General features: G+C 41.6%; 1 protein-coding gene across 1 annotated transcript in view; it reads right to left on the bottom strand.

Moving 5' to 3' along the window:
- Positions 1 to 2,467: 2,467 nt before the first annotated feature.
- Positions 2,468 to 24,653, bottom strand: part of ESM1 (endothelial cell specific molecule 1) — a 45,367-nt gene continuing 23,181 nt past the window's right edge. The window contains exons 2-4 of the mRNA XM_039220795.1: positions 10,449 to 11,200; positions 7,282 to 7,431; positions 2,468 to 3,976 (exon numbers count right to left, since the gene is read on the bottom strand). Of these exons, the coding sequence (XP_039076726.1) occupies positions 3,879 to 3,976; positions 7,282 to 7,431; positions 10,449 to 10,749 (549 nt within the window). The 5' untranslated portion in view covers positions 10,750 to 11,200 and the 3' untranslated portion in view covers positions 2,468 to 3,878. The remainder of the gene's footprint in view (positions 3,977 to 7,281; positions 7,432 to 10,448; positions 11,201 to 24,653) is intronic.

Raw genomic sequence — 24,653 nt, 5'->3', positions numbered from 1 at the left:
CCTCCCAGTTGCTCAGTTAAGTATCTTTAAATGACAAAAATAAGTTGAACGAAACAACTGGTTAAGAAATTCTTAACACATTCTTTCATAAGGCCAACAATGATTGGTTTTGATCGCTCCTTAGTTTGTCTCCTTTCTAGGCAAGCCTAGATATCCCTATATCAGTGATTCTCAAAGTGAAGTCCCTGGACCAGGAGTATCTGCATCGCCTGGGAACTTGTAACAATGGAAAATCCTTGGGTCTCATCTAAGACACACCAAATAAGCAATTTGTGTGTTAACAAGGCCTCTAGGTTCTAATGAGTAAAGAAGAATTGCAGGTCTATAACATGCATCCTTTTAAAGCCAGGCATTAACTCAATGATTAACACGAAGTATGGGTAATCAGAAATAATCGATTCTCCCTCCAAATATCTGTGTGATGTTGAATTATATCTATGGATCCTTTACTCTTAGGGACCTCAGGATAAAGAAAAGGAATAAAATACAGAATGGGAACAACAGTCCTCCCGAACTGCCTTTCACAGAAACTGACAACACAATCTGGCTGCCACTAAAATTACCTTACACATTTTATTACCACTGCCTGATGGAGAATCACTCCCTGTTGCTGTTGCCCTGGACAACCTTACTTGTCAGACTCACTGACTCTCATATATATCCCCAGTTTTTTCAGTCTCATCGGGTCCCAATAGGCAGGATAAGTAGCCATCAAGGAGATGGAAGCTGGTAGATAAAAGGGAGAGGCCATCTGCTTCATCTGTTCTGCTGGAGATAGGCCCATCACCTGCTTCATTCATTCATTCATTCATTTATTCATTCATTCGTTCTTCCAGACATTCACTGACCCATCATTCTTCATCTTTCTTCCCAAATGTCCTTCTATCCACCTATCTAACCATCCAATCACCTTTCACTCATTCAATCATCCATCCAACTATCCATCCATTAATCCATTCATTCCAGAAATACTTATTGTGTGGAATACGTGCCAGTTTGGTATCTCTTCAATATCAAATGAGGTCGAGCCTCACTAGGACCACTGACATTTGGCATTTTTTTTGTTTTACTTCTCCGGTGTTTCCCATGATAGTCCATAAGGGTGCAGGGGAAGAAAAATCTCAGAACTTATATTTCTATTTATTTTTTATCCCTTAAAAATTTCTACTTTGAGTATATGTATTAGAATGAACATCGTGTATTAATGCTATGCTGTATATACAGTTTAAAGTTGCATGCTCAAAAGTATTGCAATCAAAAAGTACAAAATCCAAAGATTTTGGAGGCCAGTGCCATAAAGAATAGAGTCTGAAGGCTCCAGAGCAATTTGGAGTGAAATGTACAGAGAGGTCCTAGTAGCAGGAAGCTGGGCAACTAAAAAACATGCCTGCAACTGAGAACAGATGAGCCCACCTTTGTTCATTTATATTGACCATGGTCTCCCAGGCTGCAGAACAAGGACCAGAGACAAGTCCTGCCCTGGTCTAGCTCCTGTTCCACTGTCCCCACCCTTCCCCAAAGGGACATTTGGACAGCAACCTGGCTTCAGCCAAGTCAGCGGATCTTTAAGTAATCTCACTCCCTGAAAGCCTGTCCTGAAATTTACTGCACACTGGTCAGAGTAGAGATTTTCTGTGCATTATTTTTATTTAATATTAATATGAGTATCTTACATCAATCATGCATTGATAGAACTTCTTATCTCATTCACATTGTCTCTTCCATCTTAAAAAAAAGGAAAAAGATCAGGCAGATGGATGTTTTTGCTAATACAGACATTTTTTTTTGGCATTGCATCAATTCATTTAAATGTTTTCCATATTTGTCCACAATAAGGCTAAGTGAAACTATCCTGTTCTTGGATCCGATACTCTCAAGCTCTAAAGCCAAATGCTACTCTATTCTTTTACAGACACTGAAAAGTCTGTCTTGCAGACGCCTTCTAACGTGTAAGCATCTTCAAACATTAACAGAAGTGGTGACTTGTTTTTGCCTCTACAGAATCGATTAAAATATAAGGATCTACTTTTCAGGGATCTGTAAGGCATGAGTAGACCAAAAATGTGAGGCAAAGAAATAAATGTCCTAGCCTCAGGTTTTGACAGAGAATGCTTATCTGTAGCAGCAAATTCAGTTGAGAAGCTAACTTTTAATACGCCTACAAGACTTTTTGTTCATTGGATGAAAGGTTTTTTTTAAGTGCTCATTTTGAAAGAGACTATGCATGTGAGTGAATGGGGGAGGAGCAGAGAGAGAGAGGGAGAGAGAATCCCACACAGGTTCCGTGTTGTCCGTGCAGAGCCTGACCCAGGGCTTGATCTCATGAACAATAAGATCATGACCAAAGCCAAAATCAAGAGCCATCAGGAGCTGATCATTCAACCGACTGAGCCAGCCAGGCACTCCAGTAAGGGAATCTTTTAAATAACTTTTAATAATTTAACAAAGTCACGAAGGGACTCCAAGCAGCTGTCTTGTATTTTTATTGAGCAGTCATAAACGTTTCCTTTTAAAACAAATCTTAACAGCTTAGGCAACTCATGCTCCAAGACCTTCCCACACACGTGTTCACAACTCTGTGGCAAACTTCGAGAATAAAATATAGGTAAATAGTGAAATAATCCTTAAATAATCTTCACTCCAAATAAAACACGTCTGCAAATATTTCCTAACAAAATCTAGTACAACAGACCTGTTTGTGCTGAGATCCTCCCGTGTGCTCATAATTCCACTTATTGACTGACTTTAAAGGAAAGAGAAATAGGAAAATGAACTATATTTTAAAGTTGATGTTTCTTGACTCTCTTCCAAACCTCCTAAAAAGTATTTTCTACTTTAAATCTAAAACGCTTCTAAGTCACTGCACTTACTTTTAAAAACATTCCTTCTGTTGCTCATTTTCTGACATTGTATACATCTGTAATGACTGATTTTTTCCTAGGGTTCTCTTGTGCTTATTACTGTTAATATTCCTATAATTATTAATAATAAATTTACCATGCCTCGGGTGTTTGAAAACCTTATAAGTTATACCTTTATTCTACCCGTTTTAAACCAACAGTAGAGGGTGATGAGTATGGGAATGGAGAATGACTCATACTAACATAATCATTTACAAAATTATGTAAATATTTACCTTCACACCTCCTCCAAGTGGGCAAAATACTTCCTAGCTCTCTGGGTCTGAGGCCTTCTTCAAAACCATTTACAGGAGTTTGCCCTCTGCCCCAGAATCACCCTTAGATACGATCATCTGGGAATGACAGGTAGCAGCCTTTGAAACTTGCCTCAATATGAGGTTGCTACCCCACCTCCTACAAGCTTCAAATATCCCACTTGCTTCAGGGATGGTTTTGTGTTTACTTTTCCCAAAGTAAAAAAGAAAAAGAAAAAAAAAAAGAAGCACAATTAAATTCTATTGGTGCTACTACAAAGAAGACCTAAATACCATATTCCCCCATCCCGCCCCCATCTTCTGTCACTCCTAACTCCACCTTCATCCTGTATCTCGACATCAGTGAGCATCCAAGTCACAGGTGCATGGACTCACTGTGGTCTTCAGCTTTGGCTAGCTTTCTCTTTGGCTGATCTGTGTCCACGTGAAGATGATCTAAATTGTGTTTTCAGTTCTTCGGTGTTACTATAAACACATAGTTAACAAATCTATATGTATTCAAATATTTAACAAATATCTAAAAGTATTCAGTCATATGCATTTTATGGATTGTTAGTAGCCTACTTTTTTTTTTCTGGACCCACACACTTGGCCTCCCAATATCACATGTCCATATGCTACAATCTAGACAGTTCCTAAAATGTTGGCTGTGTGTTGAATGATCATTAAAATAAGAGTCTTTTCTCAGAAATCCCACCCAGGCTCAGCGAGGATTTAACCATTTCATGACAGGCGAGTGGGCATTCTTTTTTACAAGTTCTTCTGTCACAGTATTGCCGTCTCCAGATGCTGTGTCATGCTCTGAAATGAGAAGGAATACAAATCATGCATGTTGATAACTCTAAAATCAAGAACAGTTTTATCTTATTTTTATATTAAAGGGATTAACAATAAAATTTTTTTATAGATTCAAAGAGTCTATACTCACTGTATTCACCCACTCTCTTTCAATTGGCACCTCCCATCTGAGTCAGCACCCCCTGCCTGATTTCTCTCCATGCACCAATTACCACCGGGCATTGTCTTACACATGCATTTGCCTTTTTAATTTATGCATTATTTCATATGCCACTACACTACCAGCCCCAAGAAGGGAGGGCTTTTGTTTTCTTCATTGCTACTACAGTGACTGGAACATAATAGGCCCTTAATAAATATTTATGGAATGAGCAAATGCTGTAAGAGTAGATTCCCTAATAAGATTTTCATACTATCTGGTATGGAAGAAGGATTAGCTTATTTTGTGGCTTCAGAAAGCAGAGGCAGACGAAAGGGTGGAACTTTTATAACAACAGCTTTTCCTCAAATAAGTTTTGCAATATTTAAAATTTTCCAAAATGAAATTTGTCCGCTTCTAAGAAGAGTAGTGAAGTGTGTTTGCTTCAACATCCTAAAATGGAACGCTGTATGATTCGTGCAGGCTGGCAGATGAATGTGTGCAAAGGAATCAAATATTCCAGATATTACTGTCTCCACCCCTCTAAAAAAAGTTACTTATAAACTCCCTGTCTTAGAAAACTGGAAAGCTCACTACAAAACAACAACAACAAGAACAAGAAATGTAAATAGGAAGCCACTTGCCAAGAGCGTAGTAGCCATTAGATAGAAATCTAGAGAAGATGAGCTCATGCAATCAGGGCATGGAAGGGAACTCCGGAAGTCCCTGTGTTGATGAACGTTGGCACCATTTACAAAGGCTTTGAAAACAGAGTCGCACAGAGATGATGTGGAGCTGACAGCCAGAGAAGCCCTGTCTTATAACCGGTAACACATGAAAGTCACAAATAGACGGGCACCACTGAGTAGAGGAGCTCCTACACAGTCTCTCCACACAACTTTTAGGATATTTTGCTCTCCATCCTGAACCTAACGTTCACGGGGATTAACTAATAATCATCTTTGTTGCTCCTTTAGCTAATGAAAGGAAACACCTTAGGTCAGAAAATGTTTTTCCCATATATTTCTACTAAGAATCTTGATATCTAATTTGGGTATAGAAATATTTCTTGTGTGTAACCCCTAATGTAACTTCCACCCAGAAAAATATGTGTGGCATAGGCTACTATATAGTAGTCAAGATATCTGCAGAATCTGCAAGCAAATGAGTGAGAGCGATAGACCCAAGGGAAAGAGACTGTACCACAGTCCAGTGGAGAAGAGTGTATGTGGCTGGGTGTGCAGCGGGAGGGACAGAGGTGAGGATTATTATCCTTCTCACAGATTATTCCAAAGGAGCTCTTATGGCCTCCCAAGCATTCTTCCCAAACACCAACAAAGATTCACAAGGGAGTCCATTCTCTCTCGGTGGGAAAGGTTTAGGCACAACCATAAATGAATGCAGAGGAACTGCAAAAGTCGTTTTTCAAACTGCTTTGTTGTCTGCAGTTTTAAGATGGCAAAATAAGACAAAAGAAAATGCATGCGTTTGAGACAGCTGGCTGTACCAAGACAGTAAATTTCAGACCTGTACTGAAGTAATCAAATCATTCAAAACAATGTATAGATCTCAGACTAATGGTTACCAGGGGCTGGGAGCATTTGAGGAGTGAGGACAACTGCTAAATGGTAGTGGGGCTTTGAGCTGATGAGAATGTTCTAGAGCTGGACAACAGTGGTGGCTATGCAGTGTCGTTAACGTACTAACTACCACTGAACTGTTCACGTCAAAATGGTTAGTTTTATGTTATGTAAATTTCACCTTAATACAATTTCTTTTAGGACTTAAAACTCAATCTTTTTCCATTTGGCTTTTTAAGGACCATAGGACAAGTCGTAACTATTTAAAATACTAATATTATCTCAATTTCCAGATCAAATAGTCACAAAGACTCTCACCGAATAGCTTTAAAAATGGGGGGGGGGGGTTCAGTTTAAATTAATGTTTAGGGGCATAACTGTACTTCAGAATAATAACTCACTAATAACAATATTTCCTCTTTCTCTTAATGTATTTAATTGTATCCATGTGTAAGAAGGAGGTAAAGCTGAGTAATAAGTACATTTGCCAAATATTTCAAATCTTAGTTAACTTGAAGCTCAAAGAACCAGAAACAAAAACTAAATAAAGTAGACTTGGATTATCAACTATTTATATGTAAGAGGGGGGTTGCTATGGCCACATGTTGTTTTAAATGAGCTATTTTCATTTTAATGAAGCTTTACTATATTGATCATTTATCCAACAAGATAACCAAATATGTGCATAGCACCATCTTATACGCTGTATTTCTCACATTCTAACCACCAGATAAGAAATACACATCTGTGAGCAAGCATCATGTGGCTAAACAATTTTCATTCAAAGGCTTAGAGATAATTCCCAAATTTCGGTCACAGATACTGTCTCTTATTCTCTCCAAAATCTATAAAAACACATGCTTGGAAATATTCCTTTGGAATACTTCCATTTGGTTAAGAAAAGAAGAAGAAGAAATGTTCTATATTTTCTATCTTGGCTCTTAATCCTTATCTGATAAATTCTTGAGAGTATTTCTTCTATGTTAAGTTGACAGAGAAGTAATTTTATCTAGCATATATATAAAACATCCCTGAAGAATTTAAAGAACTTTGTGTATCTTGGTTATTTTCTTATTACAGGTGTTATGGCAATCAATCATATCTATCCTCCATATAGCGGAGTAAACTTTATGGAAAAATGTATAATCCTCAAAATTATTAATAAATTTTTTTAAAAAACCAGCAACAGCAACTGAACTCAGTCACCACCCCTTCCCCTGAGTAAAATAAAGAACAAAATCATTCAAGCCAATGCTTTATTCTAATTGTCAATATTTCTTAAGTTATTCAAACTGAAAATGACATTATTGTTCTGATTTTATACTGAAATCAATTCTTTTTTAATTTAAAATAATTTTTAATGTTTTTTTTTTTTTACTTTTGAGAGAGAGAGGGACAGAGTGTGAGCAGGGGAGGGGCAGAGAGAGAGAGGGAGACACAGGATCCAAAGCAGCTCCAAGCTCTGAGCTGTCAGCACAGAGTCCAAATGAGGCTCAAACTCACGAATCATGAGATCATGACCTGAGCCTAAGTCAGACACCTAACCAACTGAGCCACCCAGGCGCCCCTATCCTGAAATCAGTTCTTACCTGTAGAAACAAATCTCCTGTTGGAAGTCTTGGCTACTGAATATTGGAGGAAGGGAAATTTCAGACATTTGCCAGTCACTCTGTCACATATGCCGGACTGGCAGTTGCACGTCTCCTTGCATTCCATCCCGAAGGTGCCGTAGGGGCAGTCTGAGGACAAAAGTAAGGTTTAGAGAGGGAGCTGCTCCTTGTGCATAAGCCCCTGTCTCATAGCCCCTGTCCGCACAATCTCCAGATCTGAACAAGCCTCATGAACCTTGACTGTCAGATAAAAACCAATTCTTAAAAAAAAGCCCCAAGCTTTTAAAGTTGAAACTTTAAGTCACAAATGTGAAATCACACATGAAGAGCAGCTAATGGATACCTTGGTGTCCTGCTGTGGAGTTTAGTTGAAGACAGCTAGACATAATCAATATCCTTGAACCAATTTTAATTCTGTTCGCTCTCTGCTTAGGTACCAATAGACAGGTTCCTTAGACTGCTTCTGTGACAGCTCGGTGAGGTGGGCAATTAATTAACCAGACATACGCATCAGCTTCAAAAGAGTTTAAAAGATGTGAAGCTGTCTTTGAATCCTGCATTCACAAACAACTTACTATTTTAAAACAGTAACGTATAGGAAAGGACTGCATACTAACCAGGGACTGAGAGAGGCATCATGCGCTCTCTGTGAAGTGCTCAATCCTCAGTCTGTTCCAGCTTCTCTCAACTACCTTACCTGTTGAAATGGCAGTACAAGTCACCTAACTCCCCTGGCTCTTAAGAGGATTTACTAGTAAAATGTTCTGCAAACCTAAGATGCAACATGCTAAGAAGAGCAAGAAAGCTAAGAATCTACTTGTCTACCTCCCCAAATCTGGAGGCGGTTAGAGCTTCAGGGTTTTCATACTTAGACTAAAACGTATTACATTGAGAAAAGAACAAAATCATTTATTAAAAATGCAGGATGGTCATGACATCAACAGCATCTCGATAGACAAGTCTGTCTTTAACAGCCAAGCAGAACAGATGCAGAATATGTATTCTCTTGGCATGAGAATATTCTCACAAGCGTACAATCACACATGGGGGAGGACACTAATTGTGAAGCAGCTGAGCCCTTAGCCATCTAATATTCCACAGAATGATCGGGGTGACATTAATGAACTTCATTTTTGGAAGAGATTTAGAATTCTTCTTACTGGCATTCTCCAGAGTGTAGAGGAGCCTTGTTTTAAACATTGGCCTCTCGAACTGGGAAGAACAGCTCTTTAAAAGGATCCTTAAAAGTCTCTTGCAGAAAGACATACAGGATTGGAATTTGAGCGTTTCTCTAACGATACTGAAAACTAAAACATTAGCCAAATTCTCAGTTATGCTTCCATTTCACCCCCTAGTGTATTGAATAGTGCTGGGCGGATAGCAGGTGCTCAGCCAATATATGTTGGCTGGCTGATTGTTAACTCGGCAGCCGAATGCCAAACATCTGACTATTTAGAAAACATCTGGATGTGCCGCTAATGTATATGGCTCTGTGAAAAGGCGGTAGGGGGGAGTCTGCCTACAGCAAAATCCTATGTCTCTATCTGAAGTTGCTGAGTTTCACACAGGGTCACTGTTTCCAGCAGAGAGAAAAATGTTTGAAACTAGACTCGCTTGCAGTCTGAAGGATGCCCAAAAGAACATAAGAATCTATCCCATTAACGGCTCCCTCAGTCATTCGGTAGAAGGTTAGATTGCTGAAGATTCCATATATCTTGCAACATTTCTTTACCCATATGTGACAGGGCATTTACAATCACATTGATAGAGGCAATTTTCATGTCAAGAGAAAAAAAGGAATCCACTGCAAATACTTGCTATGTCACAGGTATGATTGTATAAACCACTTCCTCTCTAATTTCCTTACATGAAATCCTGTCATTTATAAAAAATACAGGTTCACTTCAGCCTAAATAAATGCTTGTGAATGTTCACCAAAAAAAAGGGTTCCTCAATATTCTACCTTTTACTGGTTATAAGCAAAAATAAACTGAGCAAAAAATAAAATTCTCTTCATAGTGCAAGCATTTATTTCCCAATCTTTAGTTATGTGTTATGGGTTAATAGGTAGTTGATATAGAAAATATTTGTCAAAAAGGTAAGTGAATGAATGAGATTGGATCAAGGGTGGATTATTATAATTCATAAAAGCATACAATTGTTTTAAATACATAAAGTATAAGAATGGCATAAGAAAAAAGAAATTTCCCAGCCCCTTCAATCATTTTAAAAGCTACTTTATATTATAAAACTGCTGAATGGGGCTACAGCCTATGTGTTTCATCTTAATAATAGCTTTTAATTATGAGATCATGAAGTATCCATATATATTTTAAATCGCCATTCTTTTGACCTAAACATTTTAAACTACAGTTCCTAAGTTTGAAATAAATTCTACAAATGTTTAACTATACTGTTTATCTATGATTTCAACCTAATGACATTTTTCTTTAGGCCTATAAATTCATTCTTTACAGCCTTCCAATTTTTATTTTTCTTGACTGTCATTTTTACTTGTCTTAGACCATCTGCCATTTTCCTAGATGATCGAACACTTTTATAAAGTGGAATGAGGTTTGTTTTATACTTCAGGGTACCCTCTTTTAAGAATGTGTGTCATTTCATTTCATGGCTTAAGCCCATCCTATTTCACAAAGTGCATTAGCATTCATCAGAAATACTTGATCTTGAGAGATGCCCTCCAACCCATGGACCCTTTCAAGATCAAAGAATGACTAAGCCCCAGCCTAGACACCACGAGAGGTTATCTAGCACAGACCTCTGTAATCACTGCCTTGCAGAAGAGAAAGCACCTAAACCATCCAAACAGATTACCTGTCAAGTTCCTAAAGTTTTCCAGAAAGGGAGGTAACACAATTTTTCATTGCAACTCTTTTCTTCCACCTCCTACACAGACATAATGAGTGAAACGCTGTCTTGCTCTCTGTGCCTTCCTGCACATTGGGTTCACTTGCTGTTTGCAGAGTTCTTCTCTCCCTCCCTGTGACACCTGTGCGGGGCCTTGCTCCTAAGCCGCCTGCCTTTTCCCTCTCATCCTTCGAAGGAGAACGCCTCCTCGCCTCCCACGCTGGCTAAGAGCCCTGGGTTGCGCCCTGGATGGGGAGAAGCAAGGGGTCACTCTTTACCTTTGCAGATACCAAACTCGTCACCAAAGTCATCTTCCTCACTGTAAAACTGACACCTGAGTCCCGGGCCACACTTGGCGCCGTCCATGCCGGAGACGGTGCGGTAGCAGGTTTCGCCCAGCCCCGCGGCGCACACCCGGCAGCAGCCGCAGTCGTCCAGCACCGTCCGCTTGCAGCCCAGGCTGCTTTTGCACTCGGCGCTGTCGCATCGCTCAGGACAGTCCACCGCGTACTTGGCGCTCCAGGTCGTCGCCAGGTGCGCGGGTACCAGGAGCGTGGCCAGCAGCAAGAGGCTCTTCATGGTTTCCCGACGGCTCTGGCTCAGCTCCCTGCGGGTGGCGGCGCGGTCTTTGCTGGCGGGAAGCAGCTGTCCAAAGTAGTAGCTGAGCTTCTGCCTACACGTTTATGAGTTTTATACACTGGGTTGCCCGCATGCTTCCCCGTCATCAATTTCCTCAACCCAGCAGCAGCGCTGTCCTCCTGCCAGGCTCTCTTGTTTTAGTTTATGAAATCCAGGATGAAGGCTGGATTAACACGCCGCTGCCATCCAGGAATTGAAAAGCCCAAGCTGATGTCATCTGTTATGTTTAGATGGTTGTTTTGCATGAGCACTGAAAAACTCACTCACATCCGTCTCAAGGGCTCAAGGACGTCTGTGAAAGGGGAATAAAGACAGTTGCATACCTTCCTTCAGGACAGGAATTGTTCTGACACCGGCATATCACTTGGGCTGTGGCTTTGTCTCGGAGCCTCTGTAGTCAGGAGGAAAATGACATCGACGTGAATCATCAGGACGATAGAAGCTCCTTTACACAAAATAAATAAACATTTGGTATTTCCCCTCAATAAACAGTTATGAGATCACTTGGAAGAAGAAAGGGTTATATTGTGCCTTTTCAATACTTAGAAGAAAGAAAATATTTTGAAAGGGATTTTTTAAAGACCCCTCTCTTCCTTCCTCCCTCCCTTCCCCCCAATGTTATCTCTAAAACAATTCATGGCACATATATCTAAGTCTGTTATGGACAGAGCTGTATTTCTAGTAAGATGTGGAATTGCAGCTGAGAATTTTCTTTAAAAGTAACACAAAACCCTCAAAAGAGGTACGATGCTGCTGGCACTGTATCTGAGTTACTCTGTTCTGGAAAAACTTATCAGTTGGACTTCTTTGGACCCAGAACTCCCTGGGGAGAGGGCTCATCCATCACCTAGTCTGCCTGTCCAATGACTGAGGCCGTTCGGAGCTCTTCCCTCACTCCTGGAATCTCTCAGAGCTCTCGCTTAAAACCACCAAACAAGGCAGCCAGCCCAAGGAAACAAGTGAGCCAGCAGGGAAATCAGAACGTGGCCCAGAGAGGCAAGTCACAGAAAAGGGAAAACATTACCCCTCAGGAAATAGGTCTTCAAGCTACGCAAGGTCAGAGGGCCTAGGCCCCCCTGGGGAAGACAAGGTCCCGTCACACCATCAGCTGGAACAGCGTGTTATGAAGGAAGGGTGCTGGGGCAGTAGAAGCACGGCGAATGAAGAGAGCAGAGCTCTTATGTTAGCCACACTTTAGGTCTCCAGCCCCACCCCCGGCTTGTCAAAATAAACATAAACCCACTGTCATCTAGCAACTACTCAACCCATGAAGTTGATGGATAACTCTTGGTCTGTCACCAATTAGCTATGGACAAGCCACAGGATCTGTCTCAGCCTCAGCCTCCTCTTTTGAGAGTTGACAGTGTTTGTTAGGCTAGTTGGTCTCTGGAATTCATGTCCCCACTAGAAGACAAGGCTGAGGCCGTTGGATGTGACTTGATGATCAGCCTTCAAAAGTGCATTTTTAGGAAGATGGAAGGAAGAGAATCTGGCATGCATGGAATTGAGGGGGTGGGAAAACAAGCAAGCATCCTAGCTTCCAATTTCCCAAATTTCCCATGCAATCCAATTCGATACATTCTATCTGCATGTCCCTGGAAGCAAACACACGCTTATCAAACGCACACTCTGATTTATTGCTTTCAGTAGTGAGTAGCATCCTCTAAATACACAGTGCATGCCAATCACCATTTTGAAATATTTTACTCAAGGGGTGCCTGGGTAGCTCAGTCAGTTGGGTGGCCGACTTCGGCTCAGGTCATGATCTCACAGTTCATGGGTTCGAGCCCTGCATGGGGCTCTGTGCTAACAGCTAGCTCAGAGCCTGGAGCCTGTTTCGGATTCTGTGTCTCCCTCTCTCTCTGACCCTCCCCTTCTCACACTGTCTCTCTCTCTCTCTCTCTCTCTCTCTCTCAGAAATAAATAAAATGTTAAAAAATGAAATATTTTACACGTATTAACTCACTTGCTCCTCACCACAACCTTATGAAGTAGATACTATCGTCATGCTCTTTTTCTGAATGAAGAAACTGAGTCAGAACGAGGTTAAATAATTTGCACAGGTCTCCATAATGTCAAAGATGGAACTCGAACTGAGTCAGTCTAGTGTCAAAGGCACACACTCTTGTCTATTACAACATGGTGGTGCTTCCATGACTAATGATCTGATGGCCTCTTTCACCATTTGGGGCTGACCTTGGAAGAGGTTACTGAACACCACTTTCTGAGGAAAGAGTGGTTAACTGGAATAATGGTTTGTGATAACATCTAACCATCATAGAAAACTTGCTGTGTACCAGACACTATGGAGAGCATTTTATATGGATTGCCACATTTAATTTTCAAAGCAGCCTCAAGAGGTAGGTACTATTCTTATTCCCACATTAGATGTGAGAAAACTGAGGCCTTGAGGGGTTAAATAACTTGTCTAGGGACACAAAATTAGCCAGATGAAGTCAGGATTCAAACCCTGAAAACACAGTTTCAGGAAACACACAGGTACCAATCCGGTGACCCAGGTGGGTAAAGTGGTAAGGTATACCAGACGTACGTGGGCATGAGAGGTGCTTTTCACCTTAAAGTGCGTGCCCCCACTAAGGGAAGCAGTCCCTCCTCAGGAATGGCTAACCGCCACCATGCTGAAATATTAACCCACTGGGCCGAATCTTCTATTTTTTTTTTTAAGAGAAACTAGAATCTAGACTTTTAAGTGTAATACCCTAAGTTTTAAATGTTGACCACTATTTCATTCAAATGATATACACCCTTATTTCTTTTGTTTGTTTGTTTTTGAGTTTTATTTATTTATTTTGAGAGAGGGAGCACACGAGCAGCGAGGGGCATAAAGAGAGAGAGAGAATCCCAAGCAGCCTCTGTGCTGTCAGCAAAGAGCCTGACATGGGGCTTGATCCCACAAAATGTGAGATCGTGACCTGGGCTGAAATCAAGAGTTGGATGCTTAACTGACTGAGCCACCCACATGCCTCTGCACCCTTATTTCTTAGGGGCAGGATCCAGTCTGCATATCACTTTGGTCTTGCTACAAATTTTGGATTCCAACAGTGCTGGATTTGAATCTTTGCTCTGCCGCTCACTACCTAAATGGCGCAGAAACTTTGTTTAACATCTTGAAGCCTCCATTTTGTCATTGTGTACAGTGGAACTAACAGCTTCTTCATAGGACTACTGTTAGGGTTTATAAGAAGGGATGGAAAGTGTCTATCAAATAGTATGCATTCACTAAATCATGGCTATGCTTCATTTTAAAAATATAACTATCATGGTTTTGGCAGTGAATAAAGAAAAATAATAAAAGCATAAGAACTTTCTGGTCTTCTATGGGAATTTAAGGAAGAAACAATATAGGCCTTGGAGATGTCAATATCACAAGTGGTGAGGGAAGACGAGGAGCTCATGGATAACCATCTTCTGCATTTCCAAAAATTGATAATACTTTCAGTGAAGGACAGGTAAACAGAGAGAAGATGCTAAACTGAGGGTACCAAATCCACAGTAATAGTGAGCCAAAATGCATAGAGTGGAGAAAAAATGCTCCGTAGAGTTCATAAGCGGTGGAACTATCTCAACACGTAGTTTCTAACATCTCATTCTTGGGGAACGTTCCATTCCTTCCGAGACCCAACAAAGACTGTTTGTCCCAACACAATCCCTGTGGGATTTCCATCTCATTGTATTTCTCTCTTTCCCAACCAGGAACCCAGATCAACCGCTCTTAAGAGGGAAATTAGCAATGGCCACACAGGGTTAGGAAATTGGAGCATGAGTAAACAAACCAAAAAAAAAAAAAAATGGCAACGTTAATCTGCAACAAAACAAATTAAGGTAAAGGCAAAGCAGTTGCTGATGAAGGCCTGAGCCCATCTGGGTTGGCTTGCTTTGTGCTGGCTGGCAAATCTCTGACCTTGCTCGGCCTCTGCATCAGGTGTCAGACCAAAGAGTGAGGAAGGCCAAAGGGAATCACATAAGCTTTCCACAACTGTGAAAAGGCAAGTTCATGTTATAATGGGTCAAACCATACCATCTTGGGATTCAAAGCATGTGGCCTTCTGCAATGGCGGCCAAAGAAACAACAAAGCTGAATAACTATTCAACCCAATACACCTTGTTCACTTAAAATGCCATCATGATTTTGTCCCTTAAACTTGGCATTACTCCAAGAAGGAAAATAAGCCTAGATAATGGGATCAGGCAATTTGTGTTTAATTTTGCACATTCTGATGGCTTGTAACCAAATACCCAGCACTTTTTTTTCTGGATAGGCAAACTGGGAAAGGCTCTGAAAGAATTCCAAACCCTCATGGTCAAGTCAAATTGTCCCATGTTTACTGTGCCTTCCTCACAAACCTCTTTACCAGATAGGTTTATTTTTATATATATATATTTTTAAAGTAATCTGTATGTCTAACAGGGGGCTCAAACTCACCAGCCAGAGATCAAGTGTTGCATGCTCTACGGACTGAGCACCCAGGCATGCCCAGATAGGTTTAATTCAAATTGAATTATAAAGACAGGCCTGAAGGCAAAAATTTCCAAGGGGCAATTGGAGAAACTTAGGTGTATGAGACTTTTAGTTTGGTTTTTGTTTTTGGTAACATCTGAAAGTCTTTCTGCTGTGACATCAGCTGATGGCAATTTGCATGTGCCTAGGGCAAGGTCTACCACATAACTAGAGCTCAGTACTTAGTAAACATGTAAATGTGACCAGTTGTTTCCCAGAATCACTTTCAGAGGGTAGTAAGTTAAAATGTGAACCAATAGTTTTCCAGGGGAAGCAAAGTGAGGCCCGGTTCTTGAACAGGCTCAACTCAGCTACGGAACTGGGTGCTTCTTTTAGAGAATGAGGTTTCCAGAGACAGCGGAAGCAGCTGGGGATGGAACGGGTTCTGAGTTGAGTCCTGTTGAGTCAGCTCCTACACAGCTGGCAAACTTTTGCCCTCTTGGCCTTCCAGCCTGGGGTCTGGTAGCACTACATCCATCCTGAGAAGTTCGTGGGCCCTCCTCCATGCTGATAGACCCTGATGAACCAATCTGCCAAACTGAGTTTTACAGCAGTCACAGATCAGCTGTCACAGGCTCTGGGGACTCTTCCTAGAGCCTCCTGCCCTGGGAACAGCTTGCAGGAATTCCCGCATGGCCACTATAAGCTATGTCATCTCAGGCAAGTCACATGATGCACACCTGGGACCCCGTCATTTCTCCTGTCTACCTCAGTAATTAGTTAAGAAGACCAAAAGGAGCATCCTGGCTATTATTATCAAGAATCCAAAATTCCAAAGATTTGTTTCATTCTTTAAACATGATCTTATGTCTTGGAGCAAATGTTTTCCCCAAAGGAATACCATCTCTTCAGTTCTCTAAGTTTTCATATCTAATAAGGACAATTTTAACAGTAAAGGGGGATTGGATGTTACAGGCAATTTTTAAAAATGACACCTGCTCGGGGACTCCTGGCTGGCTCAGTCAGTAGAGCATGCGACTCTTGATATCAGTGTCATGAGTTCAAGCCCCACATTGGGCGTGGAGTCTACTTAAAAACAAAACAAAACAGAACAGAACAAAACAAAACAAAAAACAACACCTTCTCAGAAAAATAAAGTGACGTGCACCTGTTCTTGCCTGCATGGGGTCCTCTGCTGTACCTCAGTAAGGAGATGGAGGCTCCTGGCAGCTGGGAGGCAATCACAGGTGCTTATCGCAGATAGTCCTGCAAGAATACTAAGTGTGGGGGAGTTCAAGAAGATAAAAGCAAGATACGCACAATGTCTACTGCCAACCTCAACCCTGAGGTGCCCCTCCGGGTGCCCCTCAGAGAGCTTTGCCACCTTATCCAAGGCTCTGGGTCCAGTGGAATCCTCCAAGGAAGCAGGCAGAACCTGGTTGTTTTTTAACCTAGACCAAATCTAGAAACCTCACCTTTGCATTCACACTTCCAGGAAGTTTTGGAGAGTGAGAAAGTTAAGACTTGGGAACACATGAGGATCTCTCACTACCAATCTGCCCACTTCCTCTTCCCCCATCTCTCCCCCCCCACCCCCGATTCTGGCAGGTCCTAATGTGAAGAGTCAGGCATGTTTTTCTAACAGCTAGCTCTTTCTCAAACCAAGGTTCTGAACCTATGAACTCATCTGCAAGAGATTCCAGTCATATAGTGTCCTTCCCCCTGCAAATATAAAGCCACACCCAGGTGCTGTCCTGATACAAGATCACAGACAGTATGAGTGGCAAAAGTAGCTCTGACCTTGGAACCAGAAGACCCATGTGTGGGTCTCATTTCCATCATTGGTCCTGTATGAGACACCAAGCAGCCTTCCTGATTAACAGAGTCATTTATTTCAGCAAAATCTGAAGGATAGAAATCCTGTCCCTCTCTCAAAGAGAAGTGGGAAGATCAGAGGGTAATATAGATTTGAAAACGGACTGTCCACTCTAAACAAGTGTAAAACAGTAGGACTGATTCTAGAAGACAAATTACATACCATGAAAGGAAATGAGCCTGTGGTGATCTATCTCAGGCCTCACCCTTTCCTTCATTCCCCTCACCTTCTGCAAGGTGGTGTAATTTTTCATTCACTTAATTCACAGAATGATGGCTGAGGATCCACATTCCCTATTGGAAGACTCCACTTCCTTTCCCTCCAGCCCTTCCTCGCCCCATCATGGCATGGGATGGCTAGACAGCTCACAAATTGCTCTGGTGGGCCAAAAGAGGCTTTTTGTTTGGTTTTGTTCTGTGTGTGTGTGTGTGTGTGTGTGTGTGTGTTTTAATTACTAGTTTCCTAAGTGACTAAAGAATTAGCTTAGGCATTGGAAGTTATTTAGACATTAGAACTATTGACATAAGAGCACATAGGTTTAAAAAGTCATGTTAGAAGTTAGTGCTAAGGCATTTGGAATTTTCACCAGGAATTTTGGAAGGACTGGGATTTCTGATTAACACACGAATCATAGGAAATGATTCTGCTACTTTGCTTCTCTAATAACATGGCACTTCCTTGGCCTAACCTTAAGCTGACCTCTTTTATAATGTAATAAAATATTAATCAGGACCACCCTCATCAGACTCCTTGGAATTTGTCTGGTGATGAAGAGCCTTAGCCTTTACATAATGTGTGGGTTGAATAAATAATTGAATGATTTTTTTTTAAAGTTCAAGGTAAGCACAAGAACATAAATAAGAAATGTAACTTCCAAGCCCCTTATTTAGAATTTTTTAAAGGAATTGGAAGTTTCAGACTCATTTTCTAATCTGGTGTTGAAATATCTTGGCTCTTTTCTTCCCGGGATCCTCCCAGTGAAGGGCCACGTTCTGACCTTCTTCTTCTTCTTCTTCTCCCCCTCCCCCTCTTCCTCCTTCTTCTTCTCCTCCTCCTCCTCCTCCTTCTTCTTCCTCTTCTTTTCCTTCTTCTCTTTCTTCCTCTCCTTCCCCTTCTCCTTCTCATTTTCCATCTTCTTACTTTCTGTTGACTGCCACAGACTTCATGAAGTCTTCAAACCTACAACCTGAGAGCTTAATGCACACTGGGGGTGCCTCAGACAGGGCTTGGGGCAGTGTGCATTTACCCACACCAACTGCATCAGAGTGTCCTGATGCCAAAATGGCACAGCCAGGTATCCCAAGTTGGATGGATCAGGGGTGGACTTAAGAATCAACATTTTTTTCACAAGACTCTTGATTCTGACAAACTTAAAATTTTCAGAAACCTCTACACTAATGGTTTCTCTCAGGCACATGTCAGCAGAATTAGTCCTTAATCTTTACTTTTGACATCGATATTTCTGATCGATAATGTCTCTCTTTGAGGGGTTGACCTAGAATTTTTTTCACTATGTAATATACTTTTAAAAATTTAGCATATTTTCCTTATTCTGAAACACACATTTTCACATTAACATCACTGAAGTTGGAATCCTGCCATTATGATGTAATTCATTGCCTACTTGTATGCATCAAAACTTGGAGGCTCAGTGCCATTTACTTGGAAGAGCATCTCAGACAGTAGTGGGGGTTGCTTTTAAGATATGCTGCATTACTGATGATCTTAATGGCCCAGAGCCTATGCTCTGTGAAAAAGACATGATACTGTCATGTGATTCAGAAGGACCAGATACGAATTTAGAGTCATTTAGAAATATTTTAACCAAAGAAAACCAAGAAATGTTTTAACCATTTTATTGAATTTATATTTTTCTTCCTATGAATGTTCAAAAGTTCTAAATGATAGAAATCTATGTCCAAATAAACCTAAAAGAGCGCTTTCTATAAGTACAAACACTATTCGTAAAGCACAAATAAAAATTCCGGAGATATAAAAGCATTATATAAGAGTTTAACTAGAAGAATATTTTTCTCTTCATGACATATAAAATAATGGCAGTATTATACTGATAAAATCTTAGATTCAATGAAATATAGTAGTTTCCAAATAAATAGACTTGCTTTTACTTTCATTGACTCACCACAAACAGTTTGCTTAGCAAATGTTTTTACCAAACTTTAATTCAATACAACTCAATAGTGGAATTGAAGACCTAACTCTTGCAAGATGCCTGATAAACATCACCCAAACTTGACGAGACTAGAGGTATTTTAGGGTGAAATATATGTACTGTACATGTATGCGTATGTGTGTACATATATGGACATATCTACATATTTGTATATATGTGTGCCCACATATGAGATACATGTACCCAAGTTTAATTTCCTACTTTCAGTTCCAAAGTGCACAAACACACCCACATGCACACACACCCAGCTTACATTTCTAACAGTGGATAATGAGCCTGCATACACACCACCACTTCCAGACAACATGCTGAGTCTGACTCCTTTGTAAATATATCTAGGAAGTACTCACTGAATGAAACACCAAACAATGTCTCCATGAATGAAAGGAATCCAATGTACTTTTGACTTTCTGTATTCCAAGTGCTCTCAAGATGGCAAATCAAAACTTTAACCTTTATGCGGTCTAGTCTACAAAGCAGGTTTATAAGGGATCAGCACTTATTAGGATGGATAATTTGTTGAGCACTGACCCATGCTAATTTTTTAGTAGTAATGCCTTCATTTTATGAACTTAGAATGATGGAACTTCAAACAAAGCCATAAATGGTTACCTTCCATCCATCCCATATCCAGAAAAGAGCCTGTACTGAAAACAAAAATTGTAGGGTATCTGAACTTCCCAGGAACTAACTGACGGGCCCTGTTGATATGACCTTCGAGGAAACCGCTTAGTAAAGTTGTTTGAAAAGGGGATTAACAAGTGTGGCACGCTTGCCATGATAACCTCTTCCTAACAAACACACACAATCCATATAAGTGACAGCAGCAATAACAAAAATGGGGAGACACCCATCCTGTTGAACAATCCTACATGGTGAGTCTTCAATATTGTGCATTTGCAGTTGGAACTCTACATAACCCCCCACCCCCTTCAGAAAGACATGCTTCTCTTCTGAGAGGGAGGGTACATCATCAGAGCACTTGACATTCAATTAGAAGAGTCCAAGTCTTCAAAATGCAAAGTAATGCTTTCTTCCACATATAGACCTACTGCTCCGGCAATTAGCATGAACAGGCAATCAAAGACCGTTAGTACTTGAAAAGAAGAGAAGCGGGTGGAAGCAATAAACGTGGCACCAGAATGCTTCTTAAGCCCTAAATACACCAGAGCTCTGAGCTTAGAGCCAGAAAAAGTCTGACCGAAGAAGTGATTCAGGTTAAGGTGCCTATTCACCTACTAAGGAAACCAGAGTTAAGAAGCACTTAATACCTCTGCATTTTATGATTTATTTTTTAACTAAATATATATTTTAAACTTTTTAGCTTTAAAAAATCTTTCCCTATAAGAGACATACAACATTAGTATTCATAGGTTAATAAGTGACTAAGTATTCTCTTCATAGAAAACAAAAATAACCTCATTGTAGGCAAATGGGTCCACAGTCAATGACCAATGTGGCCTGGGCCTCCCCTCCATTCACCTGCTTAACTTTCTTTCTCCATCCATCAAAATACTCCACCCCTTGAGGCTGAGATGCCAGGGGCTGTGTGTTGCCCTTGCTGATCTCTTCGCTGATCCCTTGCCCACCTTGGCATCTCTATACTTCTAGCACTGCCCTTTACATTCAGGGGGCCATCCGGTTCCTATGAGCAGAATCATTTTATGATTATTGTTATGGTCTTCACAGCGCTTGGCTTAGGTCCTGCATCCAAGGGGATCAAGGAAGGGCATAACCTCTGAGAAGAAGTAAGCGAACTTCAGAGACAGCCTCACAAACCCCAGCTCCCCAAGTGATAGTGAAGAGGAGGGACCTTCCCACCCCTGGCATCCTCCCGCACTGCCCACGGCCTCAAGGAGCCATGCTTTAAGGAGTGTGCTCTCACATCACCCTCTTCTAAAATGAACAAGCCAGCTGCAGCTCCAGAATTACATCACTGGCACGTTAGTGGGAACATCGATCAGATCACTTCCCTTTCTGCCCCGTGCCTGCAGCCTCCGCCACCCCCTCCAGCACCAATCCCTCTACTCCCTGTGACTCCTAGCTCCTCTGTCAGGAAGTAAAGGGTAGAAGCAGCAATTTATTTCACCGTATAGAGTAGTGGCTAAGAACTCCCAAGTTGGGCGTCAGGTCACTTGAGTGCCAGTCCTGAGTGTACAACTTATTAACGCTACAAACTGAGCCCAACATTTAAATCTGTGAGCCATGATTTTCCCAGATGCGGAAACACACGGGAATGTGGACTTCATGGAGTTGAACCACCACAGAGCCCAGTCCCTGGCAAGCAATGAGCCCTCAAAATGTGTTAATAAGAATGTGGCCTTGGGCTGGGGCTCCACCAGATGTCTCCTGCTGCCATGACTCTCCATGACCCCGTGGCTCCTGGTCTCAGAGCACCCAGCTGGATGTACACAATGGAAAAAGAGGGGAGAGAGAAGGCCCCCAGGAAGTGATAGAAGCTCAGGCTGTGTGACAACCCACTAGCCTTTCTGATACCATTTATTTATGGGGGGAGGCAGGTGTGGATGAAGATTAATTTATACAATAAAAAGTCAGTTTAGCCCCAAACTGTTAAAGTGGTTTATTTTTGTAGGCATGGCCTTGTACGTGTACAAAGAGCTCAGCATTGGTTCAGGGTTTGGGAGGGGGGCTCTGGGGTCTGTAGGGTCCAGCTGCACAGCTGAAGGTCAAGGCGGCTAGGAGTGGGCTTTATTTATCACAGCCTGAAGTTTCCAGGGGAGCAGAACAACAAGACTTTGCATGAGATGAGTCATACCGGCTCCCAGGATCAGAGAAGTCACGGAGGATCAAAGACCAGATGAGCCTTCCAGCTCCCTGCCCCTCTCAAACCAAAAGATGACTGTCAGAGGGCTCGCTCTAATCTGTTCCAACTAATTTTCAGGGATTGAGTGGCAAGGAAGAGTCAACAGGAGATTTAGTGGCTATAAGCACTTGAATCCCTGACAAAGTGGGCTTCGGAAGAATAATAAAAAGCAACATTTTCCCCCACAACAGAACGTATGGAAGTCGAAACCTTCCTTGTGATGAAGAGATTAAAGACATAGCTGAGCAGCGGGTCAAGCCATCAAAAATAAATGTGGATGGCATTGAGCAATTCGCAATGCACCACAAATAAATGTTACTTATTTATTTGAGGACACTTACGTAACTGCTTTCAAAGGGCACATGTATTTTGCTTTCCTGCTTAATTCTTTGTCCCAAGATGATGCCTGCCCACCAGCCACAGGTCAGGTGCCAGAGTAATGCCACACATACTGGGTCACAGCGTTCAGTACCCATCCCATGGATCACCTTGCTTTGCAAAGCAATGTAGGTGAGTTCTGCACAGTCACCTTGGCCTCATGAGTGGACATGCAGTTGTTTAAAAAAGATTTTTTCTGAAGGACTGGGAACAAGGGGACTCTCCATGTCTGCTGTGGGAGCCTTGCTGCCACCCACACTACCCTGTCGGTTCCTGTCTGGGTTTCTTGTAAACAAGGGCAACTGGCAAAGAAGTACACACGCACCAGATCTGACAGAGCATAGTTCCCTGGGGAGATGAGATCACATTCTCTGTGGCTCATCCTGGAGCAGTGCACCAAGAGCCAAACAGAACTATGCTTCAGGCTGCGTGATGAGGGAACACCGACTTCTTACCTGGTGTCATCAGAGATTGCACACAAGAGTAACGGGACAGGTCAACTCAACTCAGCCATTTGTGCTTGGGGAGAGACTGGTCTTTCCTGGCTGAGGACCAAGATGCCACAAGCCAGCTGCAGAATTTCTCTATAAGCATTGGTGGCTGGGGAAGCATCAGCCCCTCTCCCAGCATGATCATGGGCTGACCAGGACTAATTGCTCTAAGCACTGGGGCACCCACAGAGAGGCCAGCCCGCTCACCTTTAATAAGTGAACGCCTACCTCTAGCTGGTGTAAGCTGCTTCATACAGTTACATACCTGCTACCCACTCTGCCCACTGGGGCCCTGTCTATGGACCGTCTGAGCACAAAGGACAGATTTTTAAGGTACTATGTGGCTTTCCACCATTTGTCCCACTCACCCCAAATCGAGTCTCTGCCCTTTGCTGCTGTCTCATGCCCTCCATGGTCTACCTCACCCAATTTCTGTTGAGTTGGGTACTGAAAGGAGATCAGAGGAGGAGAGAAGGTTCTGGCTTTCTTCCCTCCTCCTTCCCTGCGTTGGCCTGCCTTTATGGTGGGAGCTGTGTCCTTCATTGCCTCCAGCTCCTGTTGGGCACCTTCTTCCGTGGCTGAGATATTATGGGCCACCAGGAGTAGCAGTGGCTCCCTGCTATGTGTGTGTCCCTGTGCCCTCGAGTCCTTTGCCTTCCCCGCATGTCTGTGGGTAGTCTCTTCATGAAAGTCTCTTCATTTGAACTACCTGAGTCAGAATCTTTTTCCTGCCATGATCTGATCGCAACAGTATCTCACAGCAATAACATCTTATGATGCTCACACTTGAGATCCAAACAGACATAAATATGCTTTGTTGAAACAACATCCTGAAAGATGGTCACCATACATTATGGGCACCAGGATTAGGACTTCTGATTCAGGTGGATAAGTAACTCCACATAGGCTATTTCTTTAACTCAGAACCTTAAACCATAAAAGGATCTTTTGATAATGATTAAGTCCAATTATGTTGGACTAAGCAGTTACCTTGAAAATCACATATATGAACATATACCATATATCTCAACTAAATAGTATTACTGATAAGCGTTCAAGTTTAACCTCTGTGTTTACTAATGTATTGGAGAAAACAATAATCCCTATCGTAGACTTGTCTGAGCTGTCCCTGTCTCCTACTAGCATTGTCCATATTTGGATGATCTTTCTATATATGTTCCATGTTGATCTTGTTTTGTGTCCAGGACTTGATTCTCTGTCTAGGAAATGAATGTTAGCAGGGACTAAGCCTTCACTGCTAAATTATTATGGAGTCTTGGCTTCGTTCTGATGCATTTGGCAAAATGCTGGCTTCCTACTTCTTTTACTCCTGGTTTTCCCATTGGAACAGTAATCTTGTATTTAATAAGTTAAAAATATAGTTCAGGATACAAATTGTTGCCAATGGTAATTATTAGTACTTTAAAACTTGAGTATGAAGAGATTTTCCCCAGAAAATTATTTTTTAGACAAAATAATAGATTTACCATATGTTGATTTTGACCGAGAGATTTTATACCCATTTTTTTGAATCCTTTTCTCCAAGAGGATTGGTCATTTGGTTGCACATGACCTTTCTCATTACTGATTTCTTTTCTCTGTGGATCTCTTCTGACGCCTTC

Source organism: Hyaena hyaena, unplaced genomic scaffold (genome assembly GCF_003009895.1).
Source record: "Hyaena hyaena isolate Hyena2069 unplaced genomic scaffold, ASM300989v1 scaffold_908, whole genome shotgun sequence".
In the NCBI taxonomy this organism is placed as follows: domain Eukaryota; kingdom Metazoa; phylum Chordata; class Mammalia; order Carnivora; family Hyaenidae; genus Hyaena; species Hyaena hyaena.
This window is presented reverse-complemented; position numbering and strand designations above follow the sequence as displayed.